The sequence below is a fragment of the Falco cherrug genome, chromosome 7, assembly GCF_023634085.1.
Source record: "Falco cherrug isolate bFalChe1 chromosome 7, bFalChe1.pri, whole genome shotgun sequence".
Lineage (NCBI taxonomy): Eukaryota > Metazoa > Chordata > Aves > Falconiformes > Falconidae > Falco > Falco cherrug.
In genome coordinates, this window is record NC_073703.1 from 43,623,314 (window position 1) to 43,647,743 (window position 24,430).

At 37.7% G+C, this 24,430-nt stretch overlaps 1 protein-coding gene across 1 annotated transcript in view; it reads left to right on the forward strand.

Moving 5' to 3' along the window:
- Positions 1-23,903, forward strand: part of EFCAB11 (EF-hand calcium binding domain 11) — an 80,720-nt gene extending 56,817 nt beyond the window's left edge. Inside the window, exon 6 of the mRNA XM_055715972.1 lies at positions 23,783-23,903. Within this exon, the coding sequence (XP_055571947.1) occupies positions 23,783-23,903 (121 nt within the window). The remainder of the gene's footprint in view (positions 1-23,782) is intronic.
- Positions 23,904-24,430: the final 527 nt, after the last annotated feature.

Here is a 24,430-nt window from a genome sequence, read left to right on the forward strand (position 1 = left end):
TTGTATACATCTGATGTACACCCATGATATCAGAGATCTGAGCAGAGGTTAATTTATCCTGGCTCTCATGTGACTTCTAGGGTTTGTCCTACTGAGCTAACCAGTTGAAACCCAACTCAACATCAGTTTCTGCTGGCTCTGCAGTGCATTCACTACTCTTTTTTTTTTTTTTTTTTTTTTTTTTTTTTTTAAATGGAAATGATTACTTAATTCTCTGATTTACCACTCAGGACAGATATTGAATTATCTAGAGAAATACAGGGTAGAATCAAAATCTTTGATCTATATTTTTTATGTTTTGGACAGATATGATGGATTAATGGAAAAATGATGTATAAATCAGACAGATACAGTATATTTCAAATTGTGTGCCTGCTTTAAAAGGAAATGCTTATGTAACAGTCTTTCAATACAAAAAGAGAAATATGACCAAAGTATTTGTGTTTTTGTCTCAGGAACTACAAGATCTGACTGTATGTAAATTGTTGTGGGGTTAGTTGGGAAAAAGCTCAAGTGACTGATTAATACATACAGGTATTTATAAAAAAATAGGCTAGGCTGTATTTGCATTTGGATACTTTTTTGATAATACTCATTTCAGTGAATTAATAAACATGAAACTTAAAGAGGCAACTTATATTAAACATTAGTCCTTTAGGTTATTCATTTACTCTAGTCAGATTTATGGTAAAATACTCCTGTCAGAAAGAAAGTACCATTTATCTAATCCAGTTTCCTATGAAAATACACTTAGGTGGTTTTGGGAGTCTTCAATTACCTAATTGTATAAGAGAATAATTTATATCTCACAGTCAGTAACTTGTGATGCTGATTATTACTCAATTTTCAGTGAAAGATCAGGCAATCTACTTGAGGCACTACATACCTTGAAATATATATGTATATGTATTTTACTAAGAGTGTTAAATGAATAGTCACCTGTGAAATAGAGATCAATATGCTGTGACATAGTATTTTGATAATCACAAGGATGAATATATCATTTGCTTCAGCTAGATGAAAATGAGAATTTAACAGTCCAAGGTGATTCTGACTTTCAGATTACTTTTGGCAAAATTCCAAAAATCCATAACATTTAAATAAATGTTGTGTTTCTTCAGATTACAACAGCTAACTACTTACTAGATTATTTGTCATTTATTTATCACCCAACATAATTTGCTAATCTCTGCTGAAAGGTTCAGAAAGTGATTCTTAATTCAAAGAGTCATTTAGTGGCTTTCAGGGTGTTGAACAAACATTGTGTAAAGTTGAGGGCCATTTTTCAAGAGTAGCTTCCAATCGTAGTGAATATAAACATTAAAGATATGATTTATGCCCATAACTCAGTTACTTTGGGTGAAATCTTTGCCTCCTGAAAATTAATGGCAAAACTCCCATTAACTTCAGTTTAGCCAGATTGTCAGCACCGACTTCTAAAACACTCATGAAATGGTCTTCCAGAAATAAATTCTGAGAATACATCATAATATTAAAAAAATAGATTTTTTTCTATTTGATTATTATACATTCTCTCAGGTACTTAAATCTGTGCATTTTCTTTGAATGAACTAATTTACTTGCAAGTAGCACAGGTTATAATGATTATTACTGTCATTAAAATAGGCTTTTTGTTAAAAATGCTTCAGTGGTTGATCCTTTTATGCACCCTTTTTATGCAGATCCCTTTTATGTACCCTTTGATACATAGAGTCTCTGAGAAGGGTACTTAAATTATCAGGAGTATTAAATGACTTGCAGGTTCAAAACAAATAAGAGGCGGTACTTAATCACAGAGCAGGTGTTTTAGCCATGGACTTCACATTGGTTCAAAAGGCTGTTAGACAAATCTGTGTAATAAATATACATCATGAATAATTACATGCAGACATATGTGTGTGGTTTAGGAAACTCCTGAACATACAGAGAATACACCAAGGGAAGGTAAACCAAGGTAGTATCACTTCCCATATCCCTGGATATGTCACCTCAATAGCTCAACAACCTTATTTAAAAAAAAAAAAACAAAAAAACCCCAAAAAAACCCCAAAAAACCCCGCACCTTACTTAAGTTAGAAATTTTTCTAGCTTTGACTTCACCTTCAACCTATCATCATGTTTTTCCTTGTAATCTTAAAAAGATATTTACTATCTAAAATATTTTCCCTAGAGATATACTTATATGGTCTTGATTTGATTGGATCAGTTCTCCAAGCTTTTTTTGAACAGAGTATTTTAATGTCTTGTTATGAGGCATGTTTTCCAGAACTCGTGTAATTACTGTAGCTATTTTCTCAATTCTTGTAAGTTCCCCAGTATCCTTTTTGAAGTGTGGGCACCAGAAAGTAGACACAGTATTTCCCTCATAATTTTCCTAATGCTGCATTCTGAAATAAAATCAGTCTTGTATTTGTTTTAGGTATTATCCTGCTTATACATTCAAGGATCATATTCACCCTCTTATGTAAAGCATCACAGTAGGAGATAATCTTCATTTGATTACTTTCTATGACTCCTCAGTCCTTTTCAGTCACTGCTTTCCAGGACAGCATCTCCATTTTGTAATTATGACCTGCATTTTTTCATCCTTCACTGGTGAATAAGTTTGCATATCTTTGTGTTATACATGTGGTGTTTGAAAGGTTTCCTTTCACAAAGAAACTGCATGACTTGTCCATCTCCAGCTATCATGTTGTCCCCAAGGACTTGATTAAGGGTGATCATCATCTCAAACTTGTCCTTATTTGAAAAGCAATAGAATATCGTCATGACTTTGTCTTAATCTAGAGCCAACAATGAGCTGAAGGAATTAATTTCATTTAAATATTTCCATAACGATAGCATCATTTCATACATTTATGGCCCTGTAAGGTTCATCATTGCACCACAAGGCTTGAATTCTGTCTGACCAAGCCTTCCTCACAAGAGGTTAATAGTTCATCGATAGAAAAGTTATGCACTGGTACAGATTGTTTACTGCCAAGAGATAAGAGGAATCTTACCAAATGATGTTAAAAGTTTCAAAGAGGTGGGAAGTTGGTAGTTTGAAGGATTCTTGAAAAGGACAAAGTTTAATAATTTTTATTGAAGAGGGGACTAATAACATTTTAATCCAAATAGTACTTCTTCAAGGAAAGGGGAAGCATATATTCCAAATTGAGACCCTCTTCTGTGAAGACAAAATTAAAGATGTTGTGCGTTTTTCAGAAGAAATCTTTCTTTAGTCCCATGATTTGATAGTCATTGATGTCTTGAAAGCTGGATAATCTAGAGAAACTGCTTGCACGTGAGGTAAAGAGAGGCAGATACAAGCAGTTTTCTGTTTTCTCTTGTCTTTGTAACCTTTGTAACTGTGTTTCTGTATTTGAAGATGTTGTAAATAAATTATTTTCTTTTACCTTTACCACACTTTTCTCAAGACTGTGTTTAGAATAAGTGTCAAACCGGACATCCTATCCCTTTTGTGAGGCTTTCTCTAAAACTGAATTTTTTAAGGGTATAGAACCTCTTTGAAATGTCCAAGCCATTCAAATGATGATAAAATGTGTCACTGCTAAACAGCATTGATTATTTTGGAATTTTCAATTTTATCTATGTAGAAAATACATCCCATTTTGCATGCTGCAAGGTGGTAGGAATGTTACCATTGAACACTAATGGTGATGGCAAAGTTTGCAGCACTATAATTCTAGCAATCTTTGTGTCATCTGTAAATTTTATCAGTAATAATCATAAATTTTATTCCAGATTATGAATAAAATTGTGAAATGTGCATTGGTGTAAACCAGTCACAGATTTTCCTAGATGATGAGCAAATGTTGAGATCCAGCAATTAAGCAGGTTTTTGACTTTTAACTTTTGTATAAGTGTCATATTTCTAGTAAGAAGCCTAGGCAGTAGACAAATAGTTTACAGAATACTATTTTGTCAGCCTAATTTGTAACTGCATCAAATAATTTTGCAAAGTGTATTTGATAAAACTTAGCTGTGTATGTTAATGGCATTAATTGAATTGCCATCTTCTATCAGCTTATATCATGGAAATAAATATTAACAGCTCTTACTTTTCAGAGACTTTTTTTTTACTATTGGAATATCCACTTTAGCATATACTAACATACAAATTTGCTTTTTTTTCCTTACAACCACAAGGAGTAGTTCTGTTAACATGGTCTTTGTTTCAAAATAAGTTGCTTTCAGCATGTGGAAGGCCATGGAGCAATTTGAGAAATTTTAAATGTAAGTTTGCAGTATCTTCAGACCTAGAAGTCTTGGGTTGCATGTCATGTTATGGAACTTTGAGGATCTCGATGAGGTGTAAGAACTAAATCTGTGCTGAAAGTGCTAAATTTGCAGAAGTTATATTGTAATGAACTTTTACCTCCTGCTGGATACACATAGCAATACTTGTTTTTCTTTTTAAATAGTTTTGAGATACTCATATAGGTGTACTACACAAAAAGCATTTTTTAGTTCATTAATTTTTTGTATAGAATTTCAGTGATAGGACTCTTGAGCTTTACAAAAACAATATTGGCGTTGGATATCTACAGCTAAGTATAACGTCTGTTTTACACAATGTCTTTTGGGTTTTAAATACCAAATCACTTTTCTCCTACAAAGGAGTCTATCAGGATTCTGACGGCTGCATCAACTTCAAAGAGTTTGAATCTGCAATGTAGTACGGACAAGATGAAGTATCACCAGTGTACTTGGCCTAAAGAATATTCTCTGGTGAAAAGACAAAGTGAAAACTTCAGATCTCAAGATATTTAAAAATCAATGAAACTTCATTTGTTTCAGCCAGCATTTCAAGAACTTTGGCTAGAAGTGTAGCTCTGAAGAACAGCCTTTGAAGCTTTACTGTTGACAAGTTGGGTGTATTAATTTACATGTGTTTGTGTGTGTAGAATACTTAAAATATTTGAAATCTCAATTGATTCCCAATCACCCTAGTTAGGAACTGCAACTCTAATTTTCCTTTTTGACTTAACGTATGAAAAAGGAGCAACTCTGATTTCCAGTTACTGTGAAATGTATTTGTTCAGTTTTTCCAACAGCCCTTTGTCGACAAACCAAAATATCTCACATGTATAAAACTGATTAAATTTATGGCTGATAATGCCTGTTTTTTAGAAATCAGTAGTATGTTTGTTGTTCCTTTATTGTTTTGCTTTCAGATATTGTTCTTTTTTATATATTACACATTATTTTTCATTTCACATGTATTGATTAATTAGCTACATTATTTAATTCTGAACAATTATCAAGAACTGTGTATGTAAGGAAGTAAAGTAAGCATAAATACTTAGATTATTTTTAAAAAACAATTTTTTAAATGGAGATAAGAATAAATCTTTGAAGTGTACATCATGGACCTCAGTCTTGCAGGCTGAAAATTCTATGTATTCAAACCTTCAGCTGACTTTAGGGAAGAATTTGTATATATATACTTCACCAACATCAGAGAATTACCCAAGAGTTGAGGGGAAGTATAAGGTAGTATCTGTCATTGTCCGCAAAGCTATCTTCCCTTCTCTCTCTCTCTCTCTTATCCAGTAACTGGGAGGTGTTCTTGCCTGCTGTAACTTTATATACATCCATCCAGGCTGTGCTACAGTGAGATAAATCTTTCTTATTCAATTTATTTTATCTGTGATCACTTACTTCCTACTGCCTTTGTGTGTTCATATTAATAGTAACAGATAATAGAGATTTCATTATGGGCACTGTCTCTGATCCTATGGTCCACTCTATTGCTTCATTTCTGTTTACCTGGCAGTTGCTAAATTGCGCAGATTAGATATTTCTTTTGAAACTGTCTAGAAGCAGTTCCCTCCTCAAGTGAGCTTACAGACGGTAGCACGTACTTAATACTGGTGTAAATAAAGTAACAAATAATAATGATCAGTGAGAGGAAGAAAGTATCAATTCTACTCTAAAGTCAAGAGAGTCTCCAGTTTCTTTCAAGTTTTAGTGAGGCATTCCAGAGTACAGTTTACAGGTGATGTATTTATAAAATGATGTCTATGTTTTCTGTTCCCATCATCTATGTATCTCACTAGGTACAGGCAAAGTGAAATCTTTCTTATTTTTAATTCCAAGACAGATGATGTATATAAATGATGGGAGGGAGTTGCAGACGGTGAATATATCAGTAGATATATCTGATTCTGTATTTAAGAATCAGATATCCATTAGATTAAATGAGCTGTTAACTCAAATAGCATGCTTTATGTGCTAATCAGTGGGAGCAAACTGGTATTAACTTTGAAAGGTGATGGCAAGACATGGTAGTAGATTGGAGGTTTTGCCTTAGAAATACCAATTCCCAATAGATGAATGTTTCCATAAGAGAATCATCACCATGGATGTTAATTAGCAATATCATCACAGCCTCTTCTGAGATGCAGGACATTGAATTATTATCCCACAAGGACAGTTGCTACGACATCTAGACACATTAATGAAAAAATGTATGACAGTTTGCTGTGGTATTACTTATGTTGTATTTTTTTGTCAGTAGACTTCAGGTTTTATGGTGCCTAGACCCTGTATCCTTCCTAAACACTGAATCTATGCAGTATTATTTTATTATACTATATTATTTTATTATTATGTATTATTTTACCTATTTAAAAAAATATTTAGTTAATAAAGAGCACTGAAAAATCTATGGCCTCTTGTTTATATTTCTAGTCCAGCTGTGGTTTGTTGACTAAACATCTGACAATATATCTGCTATATTGTGCAAGGGTAGTCTTCTGTTAAATACTATAACAGACAGAAATGTCTTTGGGTGCTTTTCATTTTAAGGAATATGTATGTCTTGTATGTATGGCAAGGAACTCTGGAGAGGAAAGTGCTCTCTGTCTCCTTTATTTCCATATGCTGTCAATCCTAATTTTCTCAAGGACTTGAAAAGTTTCTATGAACTTGACTTACTGAGAATAGAAACTCCAGGAGAGGCCAATGAAATTATTCTACCATGCTGGAATTTTTTTTAATAAAAGAACAGAATGGTATTAAAGGATTGTAAGTGTTCTCATTTCTCCTCCCGTGGGGACTGACAGAAAGAAACTGCAGATGACCACAGCGGAGTGGAACTGAGTAGGCCCTGGTGACACTCTTTCTACTGAGTAGTTGAATAAAAATTAATTACTAGCTAGTGCTTATCTGGGTTTTGGCTAGCAAACTGCAGAAACACTTCAGCTATCACTACAGATTGATAAAATTAGGAATGACATTTATTAGGTGGGTTAGGTGGTGGCCTATTCTCAGTAATGGCTTGGGAAATACTAAAAGTAATCACTACCCAGCTATCAGATGAAAGAGACCACATGCTTTTTATTTTTGTGTGTTTTCTATTGCTGATGTAACAGCTCAACATGAAAGGTCAGCATGAAAGGATCAGCAGAGCTAAGAGCTATGATCAGCCTTAGCTTACAAACTGCAACTCTGACAACTCATGTTAAGTCTAGAGTGACATAAAATGAGTCTGTACACTCATTAGCAGGTTACATTCTTATCTGCAACATTTCGAAGCCTGTAAGGACATCAATTATATGAATGATAAGAGCCCAGATAAGTTTCATTTGTTGGTACAACCCTGGGAAATGAATTGTGGCTGAACCTCCAGCACTGGAAAAAGTGAGTTACAGTAGCTGAAGTCATAGCTCTTTAACAAATAATTATTCATGTACCTATGGAACAGCACAGAGGGGGATCTTCAGAATTTACTTACCGAATATCATACTGTCTTTTCCAAGTTTATGAGCACATTTGCTTTCTTATAATGTAGACAATTTGTGGTTTTCTTATACCTCACTTACTTAACAAGTAGGATTTCCTTGTTAAAAATATCCATAAAAAGATTATTTACTTCTCTCAAGTTTTCAAGTGAGGAATCATCTGTCTAAATTATTTGCAAATGGATTCTTTATACACAAGCTTATTGCTACCATTTTATAGCAAACAGATAGATTATATAACCATAATTACTATCAAACTATATTTGTTTTGTTCCCCTGGGGCTTCTGTAATTCAGTTTGGCTGTTGAAAGCCAGTAATCTGTGATTTCCAAAGAATGTGGATGATTTAGAATTTTTACCAAGGTCTGTAGTGACAGGACAAGAGAACGGTTTTAAACAGAAAGAGGGTAGATTTAGGTTGGACAAATTGCCCAGAGCAGCTGTGGATGCCCCATCCCTGGCAGTGTTCAAGGCCAGGCTGGATGGGGCTTTGAGCAACCTGGTCTAGTGGAAGGTGTCCCTGCCCATGGCAGGGGGATTGGACTAGTTGACCTTTAAAGGTCTGTTCCAACCCAAACCATTCTATGATTCTATTGTTTTATCCATTGAATGAACAGTTGTTGAACGATGGTCTTTGAGAAGCATAATATTCCTGGTAGACTGCACAGTGCAGCATGCTGAAATCTCAGAGAGCTTTGACTAAAGAAGATTTCAGACAACTAAGCCCAATATCAAGATTGTCCTCATTGAAATATTTTGTTTACTTTTTTCCCTCATGTATCAAATAATGAGGGAAATAATATCATCTCTTTATTCAGTAATCAGAATAATAAAAAAATTACGTGCAATACATCATAGAATATGCAATATATCCTTAAAAGGTTCCCAAATTAAAACTTCATGTAAAGATAGTACATTAGGTTTGTGACAGTGTTGCTGTGTCTTCTTTCTTTAATCAGCTGAGCGGGTGGTGGCTGACAAGTCAAACCCAGTAACCAGCTGACACACAAAATGTCATAGTTCAAAGAAAAGCTTTGGCATGACTCTCATTTACTGTAATGTACCATTTTTACATTCCTCTGGTGTTGTGGTTTAACCCCAGCCGGTAACTAAGTACCACACAGCCGCTCGCTGACTCCCTGCTCACCCAGAGGGATGGGGAGGAGAATCCAAAAGGAATGTAAAACTCGAGGGCTGAGATAAGAACAATTTAATAAGTAAAGCAAAAGCCACGCATGCAAGCAAATCAAAACTAAGAGTTCACTCATTTCTTCACATGGGCAGGCAGGTGTTCAGCCATCTCCAGAAAGCAGGGCTCCATCATGCGTACCTGGTTACTTGGGAAGACAAATGACATAACGCTGAATGTCCCTCCCTCCTTCTTCCCCCAGCTTATATATACTCAGCATGACATCATATGGTATGGAATATCCTTTTGGCTAGTTCAGGTCAGTTGTCCTGGCTGTGTCCCCTCCCATTTTCCCATGCCCCTCCCAGCCCTCTTGCTGGCAGGGCCCAAGGAACCCGAAAGTCCTTGGCTTAGTATAAATACTGCCTAGCAACAACTAAAACCATCAGTGTGCTATCAACATTGTTGTCACGCCAAATCCAAAACACAGCACTGCACCAGCTACTAAGAAGAAAATCAACTCTATCCCAGATGAAACCAGGACATCTGGCAATGAAATGCAGTCTTAAAATTAGGATGAATTACAGCTGCATCCCTGCTTTGATTCCTTAGCATGTTCTTCGGGAAGGCTGCCCAAATGTAAAAATGATTCCGACCTGTTGGTATAACTTTTTGTGTAGAGATTGCCGGTAAAAATTTGAGAAAATACAGTGCACCATTGTCTATAAGAAACAAGAATAACAAGTGGGATTTTCATCATAGTTATTAAAGGATCCAGATCTGAGCCTCTTATTTGCAAGAAATAAAAAATCAGTGATGAATTTTTAAAAAGCCTGGAGGTTGCACATGCATTAACATTTTGGCTCAAAACGTAGTGTGGTTCTGAAGTGAATCCCCTGATCTTTTTCACTTTCTGTGTATTGGTTCAGCTTGCAGAGCCATTATGGTGCATGCAAATCAAGAATCAATTTGGAGAAAGATAAACTAGAAGACCACTCTGGGTACACATGAAATGTGCTTCAGTACCTAAGGAGACATGTGTCTGAATGATGACTAGTTTGTACCACCATGAAGGTCTCAAAGTCCTCCAGCATATACCAAGCAGTCTATCTGACCATCAGCAAAACTGTCACAGCAGCAAGGCATCCCATTCTCCACACCTGATTTTTCTTTTCAAGGAAAAGCCAGTCTCACTGCCACCGCAGTGTCCTCTTGGATTTGTTTGTATGGCTCCAGGCCTTCATTAGTCCTTTCAATGAGACCTTTGGATGTTGATCAAACTTAGAGTAGCAACAGAGTTTGGCAAACAGTATCATGGTGTTAGCCAGAAATAAGCATGAACAGAAATAAAGCTGTTTTTAAATTTGAGACCATAAGCAGACAGGGCAGTGACATGCTACCGTCTTTGCATGAGACAGACAAAAGGATGGCATGGAGTTTCCTAGGGTGGAGGATCCTGTGGACCAGAAAGGCACAGTTCTGTGGCATAGCTTCTGTTCAGAGAACTTCAAACAAAATGTGTGGTGAGAATATTTCATCTAGTGACTGAGCACCAAAGGCATCGTAATACCTACTGCTTTTGCAGTGAAGTATTTGCTAATGTAGAGTTATCCATGGAGTGTGGTGTTTAGAATTCCTTTAATACTTATGCTATGGTGAAAATCTCAGCCTTAGTCGGATGAAATCTCTCACTGACACCAAGGAGGAGTATTTCTATGCACACTAGTCAAGTTTGCATTTAGATATATAATTCTGTTAGTCATTCTAATTTAAATAAATTTAATATGCAATGTGAACATTTTATTTCTTTTACCATTGACTTTACCAAATACAAGAAAATATTGAAGAATGTAGATAAAGATGGCTTACAAACTAGTTATGAAGAATAAGACACCTATAGTAGTACATCTCATCTTAGGATGAGTTGCTGTAACCTGAGAGTGGTCTGCTGAGAAAACCCTAGTAGCTGCAGAACATTTACGCTAGAAAGAATTTTGAAATACTTAATCTTTCTTGGAGAAGAAAGCTGTGATAGATGTTAAATAATTGTGAAATATTCAGTGACATATTGAGATGTAACAGATGTTATGGAATCAAGTCATAGTCAAACATTGTACTAATTTTGTAAGTGTCATATATTTGTTAGCGTTCCTATTTCTGGCTAAGGGCAATCTTGAGAGTCAGTAATATGAAATTCCAGTGATAAAAGAGTGCAAAAAACAAGTCATTTGAAGTTCTACTTACCCACTCTGTTGGGAAAGCAGCACACAGGCACATTTAACTGTCTCAAAAGGCCTCAGAAGATTAATTACATGAAATTCAGACTTTTGACAGTATTATTTTGGAAGAGGAAAGCCCTATTCCAAGAACCAATATGCTGTGCCCAAAGACAGCAGCCCTGAAGAAGGACCCCAAGCATCCTAGATTTTCCAAGTCCCCATTTGGAAACCAGGTCACTGTCTGATAAGCTAGCAAATTTATTAGCAACATGTTTTAAGCTTTCTTTTTTCTGAGAGGCTCTTGATCTGCATTAATATGTTTAATTGTTTTGGGGATTTTTGTTTGGTTTTTTCATAGTTAGCTTTGTGCAATGAACATATTTTGCTGGAGATTTTAATACTGCCATGTAGTCTGACCTACAGGGACAATTGCAGAATAGGGCAGATGATGGAGCCCAAAAGCCCCGTCTGGACAGAGATAGAATTTCAAAACATAAAAGATGAAAAGCAGAATCCTGAAACTTAAGCTAAATGCCAGATAATTGTAACTGTTTTACAGGAACAGACCTAAGATCCACCTCTTCCAAAGTCCGGTCTCCAGCAGTTGGCAGAAGTGATTAGCCATATAGCAGTAGAGACACAGAAAAGTGATGCTTCCCTAGCACGCTCTGTGTGTCCAGCAGCCAGAGGTTTATAGCTCCCTTCCACTGTGGCCCATACTATAGAAGTGATTCTGTCTTGAATCACATTTGCTTGTTTCTCTGGGTGTTTTTCAGTCCTACTACAGTCTGTTTGAGACGACTAGAACTCTGCTCACTACTGAAATTGTAGAAATAACTGTGGCTTTATATAGCAGCATAATAATGTTTCCCATTTTATGTTCTATAGCTTTCATAATAATAATCTGAAGATTCAGTAGTGAAATGGATGTATAGTTAACTGAGAAATTGCATTAGGAAGCAGTTAGATTTCTCTTTATTTTTGCCATGATCTTCATTCATACATTATATAACTTCACTACCACAAATAGAAATGCATATATATGTACATATATATATAAAAATTAGAAATAAAAATTAGAAGACAGATTATCTGAAATATTTAAGCACCTAAATAAATAAGGAGATGGCTCTTGTAATCTGCAAAATGGTTGAGGCAGCTGTGTGCTAGCTTCTACTGAACCGAGTAGTTCATGCACTAAGTACACAGATTTGAAAATCCTGCAGGAATTTATAACACAATCAGCCTGCTTTTTTAGATTTTTAAAATTGGACATTTCATATGAAAAAATAGGAAAAAGAAGACTTCTAAAAATCAGAAACATATCATAGACAGCCCCTCCTGCAGTTCACTGAAAACATAAGGTAGATCCTCAAATTCAGACTTGGCCACTGTTGTGTTTATACACTGCAGGGCAGTATCATGCAAAATGCTGCCTAGAAGCAAGGTTTGGGTCCTGTACTTTGCTGTGCTGACACAGATGTGCTGGTCCAAACAGTGGCACGCTCCTCAGCTTCTGCTAAGAACCTCTGCAGTGCTCTCCCGTGCTTGATCTGCCTTATCAGGCAAGCAGCATTCAAATCTTCATGCGGTGCCACAACCTTCATGTATTATGATCAGACAGAGACTACTTCATAGAGAGATTTTCTCTGTTCACAGGGGTGCACGAGAACAGCTGTGGATTTCTAAACTTAGAAAATCACTTAAATTTAATAGAGCTTAAGAATAGTGAGACATAGAGATTTATTGAAAAATCATTAAATACTGAAACTTATTAGATGCCTTTGTCAAAGACTGGTCAGAAACTTTGATTACATTGTTGCCATGATTATAATATTTTACTCCTAATTGTGAAGGGTGTCACAATCTGCAAGTTGGTATGATGTATGAAAATTTAGACCAGGAAAAGTCCAATTTTTAATCATATAGAACTGAGGACTGTAAGTCAAGGGTGAGAAATCATGTTAGATCTCTGGTTGAGAGCCAGTCATGGCAAAAAAACCAGTAGGATTGTAAAGAAAATATTTGTAGCTTTCTGATTTGTACTGGTTCTCCATTGCAGTGATTCATCATTGCAGTTCTCTGTTCTCTGTGGCAGTTCTTTAACTATAGTATGGAACAAAAAAATTTAGAAATGGTGTACATAGACCAAGGGACATAAAGAAGTTCAGGCACCTTTGTCCTACTGAAATCATAAGAATGTTAGAAATGCCCTGTGGGGTCAGGTCCATGGTCCATCTCTTTCAATAGCCTGTATCCAACTGTGCCCATGGGAAATACTGTTTAGAAAGAGCACACAAGCTTGGACGCTACCTGCGCTTCAGTTCCCTCATACTGCCACAGCATCCACAGTCACCAGATTAAGAAAGCTGGAGGGCACACTGCTAGTCTTAAAGACTTATGAGGGAAAAAATATAATTTACTCTTGCAAGAACTGCTAAACACAAGCTAAGCTAAACTTGAAATGGCTTGGGCCCTTCCAAGCATCATTGAAAAAACAAAACCTAGACTCTGGCATAGGAAAATGTACACAGTCAAAGGTTTTCTAAGTACATTTATGATCTTTTATATAGATAAGCTACTCACTGCTCTTTTACAGCATGCTTCTTTTTTCTAGGAAGCATACAAATGAGATAAGATTTTAACTGCTAATTAGTAGTGTTCCATAGCCTTCTGACAACAGAGGAAATTCTTCAGTGGCAGCTTTGCTTTTCGTTACACCTACTTTCTCTTGAATGACTTCTATTGTGCTTTCAGCAAAGTTATAGTTCTTAACAGAGACCTTGGTATCAAAGATGCAAGGATCCAAAGGTGGACTTGCACACAGAAGAGGTGGAAAATCCTTCAGTTATATTTTACTTCAAAACCTCTAGCTATTCGGGCTGAAAAGAAGAAAATTATTCTTTCCTGGTGGCATATGCCTGTATTTCACAAAGAAGTGCCCGATGTGGTTTGTGTACTGCTTCAGGTGTTTAAATGTGGTAAAATATTATCTGTCCACTTGATTATTTGCAAGTCTTCATTAATCTATAAACTAACACAACCTTTAAAGAACAACACACTAATAAAGAAAGATCACAAAATGAGTCTTCTAGAAAATAATTCAGAAAAGATTCCTTATAAACTCATAAATGAGGGCATTTTTGGAAACTTGAATCCCTTTAATGGATTCTGTGTTGGTTTTATACGGTAATTTAAAAATCCAAATGTTGTTTAGTACTGAGTCAAATGCCTCAGAGAGGCTGTCATATCAGAAAAACATTAATACACCAGACTTGTAATTTCACAGAAAAATCATATCAAGTTTATTTAACAGGATCGGATTTTTAAAAATGTGTTGACTGGTATAATACCATCCCGTGATTTCTTATTGACTGGGTATTGTATTTTCTCATGCATTATCTGCAATTCTTATTTATATATAGGGCTTTTTGTGTCATTCTCGCACTGTGAAGGGATGTTAGAATGAGTGTAAATGTAGTTTATACTCTTTTGAACATCCATTTATATTCCTAAAATGGTATAAAATGAAGAAATGAAGATCATAGGCATGGTTATTTTTGTGTAACTTTGTATGTGTTTCAAGTTGCGAGCTTTCTGAAAGGTTGTACAGAGTACCTCGGATTCCAGGAATTATTACATCTTCCCAAGTGAAGGGCTATAATTGAAGTACCTATCTTCCATCTCTCACTTTAGAGGTTTTCTTCACTCTTTCTGTTACACAATGGTTATGGACATGACATACTGTTGTTACATGAAAAAGTGGAGATTTCCAGGTGATAAAATCTCAATTAACGCAAAGACCCTTTGAGCGTATATCCCTGGGAAGTCTACCTGAAAATTCTTCTGAAGGAGAATCTGAAGCCAAGACAAATGTTAAACAGATTGTATTTTGATGTTTTCCAGACGTAGCCTGAATCTTCATGTTCTAACATGAATGACTTCAAATTTCTTTCTACTTTCTTTTCTATTTACTTTCCAACAACGTGTATTCAGTTTACACGAAACAAAATCTAGACTTTTGTTGATAAAATTGTTACGCACAAAGAGAAAGTTTAAATTTGATACTGCCTTCAAACAGCCCTGATGGTTATATAGCAGAAATTCTGACAGAGACTTACTAAGGACAGCATTTTGAAGAATTGAGCTGAAAAGGGTCCAGAAATAAACTAGATCAAGCCTGTCAGTGTCACGTCAGACTGACCAGAGCATCTCAGGAGAACTGAGAAAACCTTGGAAAATTACACTAGAAATGCATGTAAAGTACTGAGGGAGATACACAAACAAATGAAATTGTGGTTTTCATACAAAAGCAGTTATATTAATGTAATTTTTTTGATATATTGTTATTCCACAGGCATGATTGCAGTAGCAATATTAATTGTTTCTGCTGGTTTGTAATCCAGTTCACCCAACACAAATCCAACACTGACAGGACTACATAGGCACCAGTGGAGGTAAAAGAGGGATTTTCAAAAGTGTCTGTGAAAATTAGTGGTATGCCTCGCTGAGGTTACATACAACACATGGCTGAATACCTTAGGGCTTGACTTGGGACATAAAGATATGCATGAGCTAATTTATGTTAGTGAAAAGTAGCTGAAGTTAAGCTGTTTCCAACATCTGAGCTAGTGATAACTGCAGATGTCTCCATATTGTGCTCCACAGCAGAGAAATACCCCTGAACATTTTTTAATATCCCATCCATACTCAGTGGAATCAGAGGTGTCAGTGAAGACTTTATTTTGTTGGCAGAATCTTGAATTCTGATGATAGTGCATGAGAACAGTAATCTAGTTACATGTCAACTTCTTTTGAAAGTTTTGTTGGAAGATTTGCAACTACATGAAGCATCTTTTTACTTGCAACTTATATTTGATTCAAAAATCATTGCTGCCCAATAAACAAAAAACACCACGATATCATTTTATAGTCACATTTCAGAGCATAGCAGTTAATCTAACTCTACAGTTACAAAGTTACTGTATATTACAAAATACATGTGATGTTCACTTACCTGCAATATAGGGCTATGGTTATCTTAAACTTTGTATTTTTATGACTTTTAAAGCCTCAATGCTGGAAACTGCCCTTGATCACTATTTCAGGAATATTTACTGCAGCAGCATCTACCCTTGCACAGGATCCCAGCAGGCAAAGTACTCCACAAACATGTCTAAAGGTCTCTGTGCCTCTAAGAACAGGGTATGATAGTTCATCTTTCTTCCTGCTGAGATGACAACCATACTCCACTGTTTTCTGACTGATTTTACTTATCTTCAGCTATGTGAATACTGCATTTTTTGCATGTTTTGCAACCCCCAATTAATGATCCTTCCTGAATCAACAGAAAACCTAAATATTTCACCTCTGTGAAATAGTTTCTGGTATTATAAAAAACACGTGGGCAACAGTAGATTGGCAAGCTATGTTTGATGTTTCTCTTCCCTGTGTGAGATAATATATGTGCATAATTGCTCAAGTGCCATCTGGTTGCAACTTAAGATGTGTTGCTCATTGATAATGAAAGTGCTGATTTGGTCCCACACATGAAGTAGAAGTGTGTTTAATATAAGCCCACATGATTTTGTAGGACCCTGATATAAAAAAAGAGCAATGCCTTGTCAAAACCTTTTAAAAAATGTGCATTTGATAATGATTTTTCTAAATGGAATGAAAATATGGCTGAAATACCTGACAGTTTGGGGATTTAAATATTTATTTTTTACTATGAGCATGGAGTGGCAGTGTGAAGCCTTCAGCCCTTTTCATCACACACTGCTAGGGCTACCCTGGCACAAAGGAAATGGCAGGGAAAAGCGGGGTTCAGAGATGACTGGGTCTCAGGCCAGTGTCCACTGCAGTAAATGGCAAAACTCCCTTTGACTTAAGTGTGTATGGCATTGCCCTTGTCTCCCCAAAGCAGGGGGTGGTGTCAGAATAATTGGAAAAAATCCCAAGAAGAAGTGAAAACTGAGCAAGGACGTGGTAACATCATTCAAATGTGCAAAAAACTTGCAGATATGAGGAAAAAAAAAATCCCTTTCTTCTTGTCCATTGATAGTACAAAAAGTAATGTGATTAAACTGCAGCAAGTAAGATTTACTTTAAAGAAGGAAAAACTCTTTAATGATCAGGGAGTGACTGGCAGGGATCTATTGCCTGGAGCAGTTGTCAAATGCCCATTAACAGGGAGGCTCTAAGAACAGGCTGAACATACACCTGCCAAGAAAAGCTTAGGTATAGTCCATTCTGCTATGGGGCAGAGAGATGAAAGGGTGACCTCTGAGATCCTTCCAGACCCTGCTGTGGTCCTCTGTGTTCTGCGTGAAGACTTCTCATCTCCCATGCCTTTATACCAACATTTGTACATAACTTGTCATTCAAAAGAGCAATGCCCTTAGCAGTTCTTCCCTTTGACCCATATTTGAGATGATAAACCAGTGAAGCATTATATATTTGGTTTTCTTAAATCGGTTTTAAAATTTGCTTGTCTACCTGATAATGTCCATTTTAAACACAGATTATTGTCATTTCAAATGTGTGCAAAAGTGATAAGGGAGGTGACTAGAAGCTTATTATTAATTTGCTGCTTTTAATCTTTGGGAAATTAGCATTCTGGCAAGGAATTTAATTGGAGTTTTTTGTTAATTCTCACAGTGATGCTTTGGCTTTTCCTTTTGGGACTGGAGAGAAAAAACAGCATCTGGTGTTTGAGGATGCTAGGGATTTACACCATATTATGTGTAATGTCTCTACTGTAAATAAACAAAATTAATAATTAAGTGAATAATGAGATGTCCTGAATGAAGACTTCTCTGACTGCACCTATGGAATATTTGTACTCCTGTTGTTTGTTGTCTGTTGGGCATCTTGGGCATCACATTGCTGATATGGATATTAGCAATGTATTTTTTCAAGCAGAAACCAGAAATAATATTGATGAAGGTTATCAGATATGCAGAGAGGCTTTTGCTCTTCAGGACTGTATCTGTACAAGCAGGTAGAACATAAGAATAGTAGAATTTGTCCCTGAGGATGCTGACAGGCTGGACTGCTCCTGCCTGGCTTCCCACAGGGCTCTCCACCTGGCCCAGGGCCCCACGTCACCCCCCGGGGCCACCAGCCCCTGCCCTGGCAGTAGGACGAGTCTCCAGCTCCCCACAGCCAGGCCTGGCCATGGGCTCCGTCAGGCTGGGCTCACCTGCAGGCCCATGTCCCATCCCAGCCTCGGCCAGTCCTTGTCCTCAGGGAGGTGCCTGATGCCCATGGCTAGGGCTGCCCCTGTGCCTCAGCCCACCCTGCCCACCACTCAGGGAGCTCCCGCAGCCCATCACGAGCCCCCGGCCCTGCTGCCTCACCACGGCGTGGGTTGGCATCTTTGAGTTCAGAAGGGATGCATGGGAGGTGTTGTACAGTCTCTCCTGACACAAAACTGAGTTCCATGAATAGATGGGGTATTTTGGCTTTCTTGCCATGGGGACAGACCCAAGGGTTTGTCCACCCCCTGGATGGAGGAGGTCTCCTGCACTGGTCACCATGCACAGCGCTGGGTGGCCGCACGGTCCTGCCGTGCCACCTGAAGCAACGTCAGACCTCCTCCATGGCAGAAAAGTTCAAGTCCCCATCTTCACATTTTTAGGACCCATGAAGTAATGCTGCCATTGAGGGAATCAATGAGGGAAACAGCTCCTCCCGAAAGCTCCCAAGGCTTGGCAGCATGTTGGATATAGATGCCGTCTTCCATACGTAACCATTGTGCCGCGGATGGTGGTAGGAAATGTTCAGATCACTGGTATGTCAGTGGCTTGAAGGACAGCTCTTCTCACAGTCCACACAGCAGTTAAGGACAGAACAAGGGGCAGGAGGTGCTGGGTTCAGCCATGGAGACGCCTCAGCCATTGCCAGACAACTGCTTGTTTTATCTCTTCCTTGCATTTTTTAAGAAATAAATTGGAAGTAATCTGATTTGTTGCTTTCACTTGCTTTTACAGAGAAAATAAGGTGACCACACGAGTGAGTGATTGGTACCTCTATAAATGTGTGGCATCAGACAAAGTGAAAGCATGATTATTTTTTTTTCCTTTGACACTTTATTAACATGCTTGTGATTAGCGCTGAGCAAGCTGAGACCTGGATTTCTGCCACTGTGCTGAGGCAACCAGGAACACCTCCCTCAGCTGGATTTCAAGTGAAATTTCTGAAGACTATAATGGGGCAAGAGCCACAGGAGTCCACAAGAGAACATCCCCATCTCTTGATTGTTCTTCTTTAGGTAGATTACCAGGTACACCTGACACTAGGGCAGCTGGAAGCTGTGGCTGGAATTAATATTATCTCAATCTCAGCTTTCCACCTTGAACGTAGCTGCATATAAGTAGAATGTAAAGTGATTTTTATGCATATGTGATATGATAATTAAACTTAGCACCTTCTCAGTATTTGCTATTCAGAACTGCAAAGGAAAGCTAAATGAATTGCCAAGGAGCCATAGTGAAAATTAATGATGGGGGTAGGACTCAGAAGGGCCGTTGACATCTGGGGTCAGTGCTCTGCTGAACACCCCATTGTTGGTCAAAATCTGTCAATACCACGTTATGTGAGCACCCTTAGCTTTTCCCTGACAGCTCCACTGACTGCTAGCTATGCGCTTGTACCTTCGTTTCCAGCCCAGTGCCAGGCATGCTCTTCTCCTCCTCCCTGGGGAGAAGGCTGAACATTGGCAGATGACTGCTGCAACTCTCCCAACTCCTTGCTCTGTCCCCAGTAGCCCGTGCCCACTGTCAGTGGTCAAGCTACCTGGTCATAGGTAGTCTCCTGACTTCCTATGTGCTGCTTAGTGAGGATAAACTTTAACACCTGTGTCAGAAAACATCCGAAGTCACAACAAATAATGCCACTGTCAGTGGTAGAAAACTGCATGAATTTCCCTCTGAACCACAACTGTACAAAAACATGTCAAAAAACACTGGTGCTCTGCCACATCATCAGTAAGTTTTGATGAAATGACAGTTTTTGAAAAAAGAATAAAAGGTATTTTTGTGTCTGCCTTAAAACACAATCTTATATAACAACTCATATTCCCAGTAACATGGCATGAAACTACATGATGTGGTTTGTCCAATGTTAAACCACCAGCAAGGACAAACTATTTTTAGAGCTGTCATATATTATTGCACCTGAGCTTTATTTGTCTTCTGATTAAAAGAGGTTTTCCTTCAGAGAAGTTCACTTGAATTTTATTCTCATTTAGTAAGTCTTATGTTCCTATTCAATTTATTTTAAAGCAGATTCTTTGGGGAAAATTATAAAGCTAATTTGAATTGATTCTTTGGAGATTCAGGCTTAAATGAAGTGCCATAAAATTGGCAGTCAAAGTGAAAAAATAGAATTGAATTTTATACTTGTACTACTCAATGGGCACAGGCACCTTGCTCTTTGCTGCTGCTGAGGGTTTTGATGTAGTATATTTCAGATAATTTAAACACACGTAGGAATTATACTTCACTGAAGTTTTGGTTACTAAGGAACCAGAGTTTTCCTTCTTCAAATATATTTTATCAGTTTATAAATTTATGGCTGGCAGGTTCACAAAGTTAGTCATTATCTCCAGTTTTTGAAAAGTAATTCCCTAAACTCCTAGTGGTATTAATCCTAATTTTGGTTAAGTAAAATCAAGTCCTATACCTGTAGGACATCTGGAAGATGGCACTTCAGCATCTAGTTGTGGACTTGTCAGAGTAATGTTCCTCACCAAGAACCTCCCATTTCTCCATTTCCAAGTCTACCAGCTAACATTTGGGTAAAAATACTGAGCTGTTTCCGGTGTCCAACAGTTTGGACTCCCAGTTTAAAACATTGTGTAAAAAGTCTGAAGTTTGGGTGAAGGTGTGGCATCTTTTTTCAGATTTTAGGATCCCATATTACAGGGCATCTAAAATCATTAATGTTTTCAGACAATTTAGGCCACCATGGTAATTCATTATCAAGTGAGTAAACATTTGGTCTTACAGGTTTTCTGTCAACAGGTTAATTATGGAGGGGTTTTTTTCCCATAAAGCCTGTAGACATACCTAGAAAAATGAGACCTTCTGATTAACAGAATTTATGTTTTTCTGTTTCTGTTTGATGCATTTACAGCTTGAGAAGTTCACAGAAATAGTAGTTGCTCAGTTTCTTGTCACATAAATTACTGGGTAGATGTTCATTACTCCATCCCAGCACTGTGCTTCCAACCTAATCAGAAGCAGAAGTGAGGTTATGAAAAGACATGCTGGAGAAAGCTCTGGTCCACTCTATTATTTGCTCTGCACCCATGGTCCTATGTTAGAAATGACTGTTAATTTGTATGAGTAAATACATTAAGAAATACTTAAATGAAAAAAAAATAATATTGCTTTTTTCCAGTAATCTTTATGTGAAGCCTTGATTTCCAGGATTATTTTCTGATGTGCTCAGTTTTCCAAAAAGTACTAGTCAGGAGCAGACATGCTTATTTGCTTTGGCTCTTATTGTAAGCGTTGGACACCTGAAGTTAGATACCAAAGTTGATATTTAAATGTGGAGATTAAGGTCCCCCAATCTTTTGCACATGCTAAGCTGCTACAACCCTCAACGATCTCAGTGGGAGCTGAGGCTTCTCAGCATTTTGAAAATTTTGCTGTTTAAAGTGAGGTGCTTGGTGAAGGAGGTAGATGTCTGACTGCCTTGATAGTGCTCTACTGCTCCCTGGAACCAGATGGACGTGAGGCGGATGCGATGCTGCTCTTGTTTGTTGTGCTGCTGAGCTGATGGAAACCCACGGACTGCTCTCCCCTGTGCCCCCAGCTTTCTGAAAGCACCTGCTATTCAGAAACCTTCTTCTACCCACTTTTTGCGTAAGACATTGAGCAGAATTTGCCAAGATGCTGCCAGTTACAAACATATCTAGCTACTGGGCCCTGGGAAGTGGCACGTGGTACCTTATCTCACTCATAGGGCAGAATTCTGATAGACTGAGCTGATCTCTGGATCCCTGGAAATGCTTTACCATTTTTCATGATTACAAAAAGAATAATGCTTGCTCAAAGACAGAGACCTGTCCTTGGTTTTTATCAGTGGCTGAGAATCTGAAATTTCCCTCTGTTAAAGACGGAATTGTTCCAGAATGCTACATACATTAAGAATGTAACAACATGAAGTATGAAGAAAAAAAGAAGAAAAGTAAATTTTATCCAGTTGTGTCTGCTTTGCATTTCTGTTCACCAGAAGCCTGAGTCTCTCCTCTCCATTCAGAGTAGCATGTTGGAAACTAATGCTGGAAACCATGATGGAACACTGAGCCAGCACATCCCTCTCTTTCTTTGAAGTGAGCATGTGAAAAGACACCAGCACTGTCCAGTCCTTAGACCTTCGTCTTACTTATATGCTATAATATTAAACTGAACCAGGATAACATTTTTCAATGGATAAACTCAGCTTTCTAGCCAAAAATGGAGCACAAGGTTTGGAAACCAGCCTCCCCCCTGCCCCCATCTCCCCGCAGGGTACATCTTTCCCTCAAGCCTGGCTTTCACATCCTGTCATTCTCAGTGGCTTTTTAGGCTGAGCAAACCCATGAAGCTCTCCCAGCCTCCTGGGGAAGCCTGCTGCTCCCTGGATCCCCACAGTTCTGGGTCTGCTTCCTGCTGCCAGCCCCCTGATGTCCCCCAGGGCCCTCCCTGTGGCCCTGTCTGGTGCCCCCAAGCTGAGGAGGCTTCCCAGCAAACTTTTCTGCCAATGTACATAAAGATGTGCAATCATTTGTTAAGAATCCTTTTTTGCTCTTGTTGAATTCAGAGTAAGTTACAAGTTTCCTCTTTTCACCCAGTCTCACTGGTGATTATTTTTTTTCTTGGAGAAGGCAAGTGGCTGGCAGTTTTGGCTGTTACTCAGTTGTAAATAACAATATGTAAACTGTTATTTACATGATACTTATTAATCTGCTGAAGGTTTGTAAAGGTCTTTTAAGAACCCCGGCAGGTTTGGGGGGATTACTAAATGATATGGTAAAAGGATGGATTTATACCTGATTCTAAGGGGCAAATTAATTCCACCTAAGGTCTATAGAAAGCATACAAATAGAAGGAAAGACACTTCATATTTTTATGAAATAAGCTGCATGAGAACAGGAACTCATTGCAAATAATTCAAATAATTTAAGCATTTTTCTAATTAGATTTTTATCATTTTAGTGAATTGTCCCTTTTGCATAACTGTGTCTGAGTCTCCTTTCTGTTCTGAGTGCTGTCCCTCAAAGAGGGGGTCTTATGTCTCATTTGTCTAAGGATGAGAACTCATAGTTTTCTCAGGTTTATATCAGAATTTAGGTATAACCATCTATTTTCCAATCATTATTTTAAATAGACCCAATTGTATCTGGGCATTTGTTTGATCTTGTCGCCAGAAATAGCAGCAGTAAAACCAGGTTTGTTTATTAACTGATGGAACTAAACCTTAGACAATATAAGCTCAAACAACAAAAGAGATCTCGTATTTATTTAGCCTTATCCAGTCCTATGCTTTGCTACAAATTAAAGTAGATACCGAGTCAAGCAACAGCAGATGCAATGCATATTCTTTTAGCCAGCACAATCATTTTCATTAGAAAACCTTTTGGAAATGTTCTTTTAAAATGTTCTCTTTTTTATTCTCATCTCTTTTAGGGGCAATCTGAAAGAAGTAAGAGAGGAAATCCAAGTACAGGAGGAGAAAAATGAAGAAACTCAGGAGAAACAGAAAAATGGAAATGCAAAAAACGTAACAAACCGTTTCACAGGAAGCTGAGCAAGTACACATTGTTTCTTTCAAAACTACCTGTAGAAATAGTAGCATAAATGAAAATATTTGCATCGTTACAATCTGCCCATAGGTAATCTTACTCTTAATTATTTCACTCTGTGTATAATGCTAAGATATCATACCATAGAGATAAGTGCTTTAGAGATACCAATAGGTAGATAGGCTTTTGATACTAAATCACACAGTATTCAAGGTGAGAAACAGTACAATGGAAAAGCCTTTATTTGAGAACCGGGAGCACATCTCCATAGCAGAGCTGAGGGCAAAACAGAGCATGCATTGCACAGCACGGGGTGTCCTTGTGGTCCATGCTGTTCACAAGAGAAGTGGAGAGCCTGGCTGGGGTGCTGCTGGCACCCAGTGTCCTACCCAGCAGCTGTGGAGCCCCATGCCTTTCCAAGCATATTGACAACTCATATTCTGATGCATTCCAGGTATAATTACAATGGGACATCAATATCCAGTTTCAGCCACTGCTGCCTTTGCTCTTTTTAATTATCTAGTGACCTTGG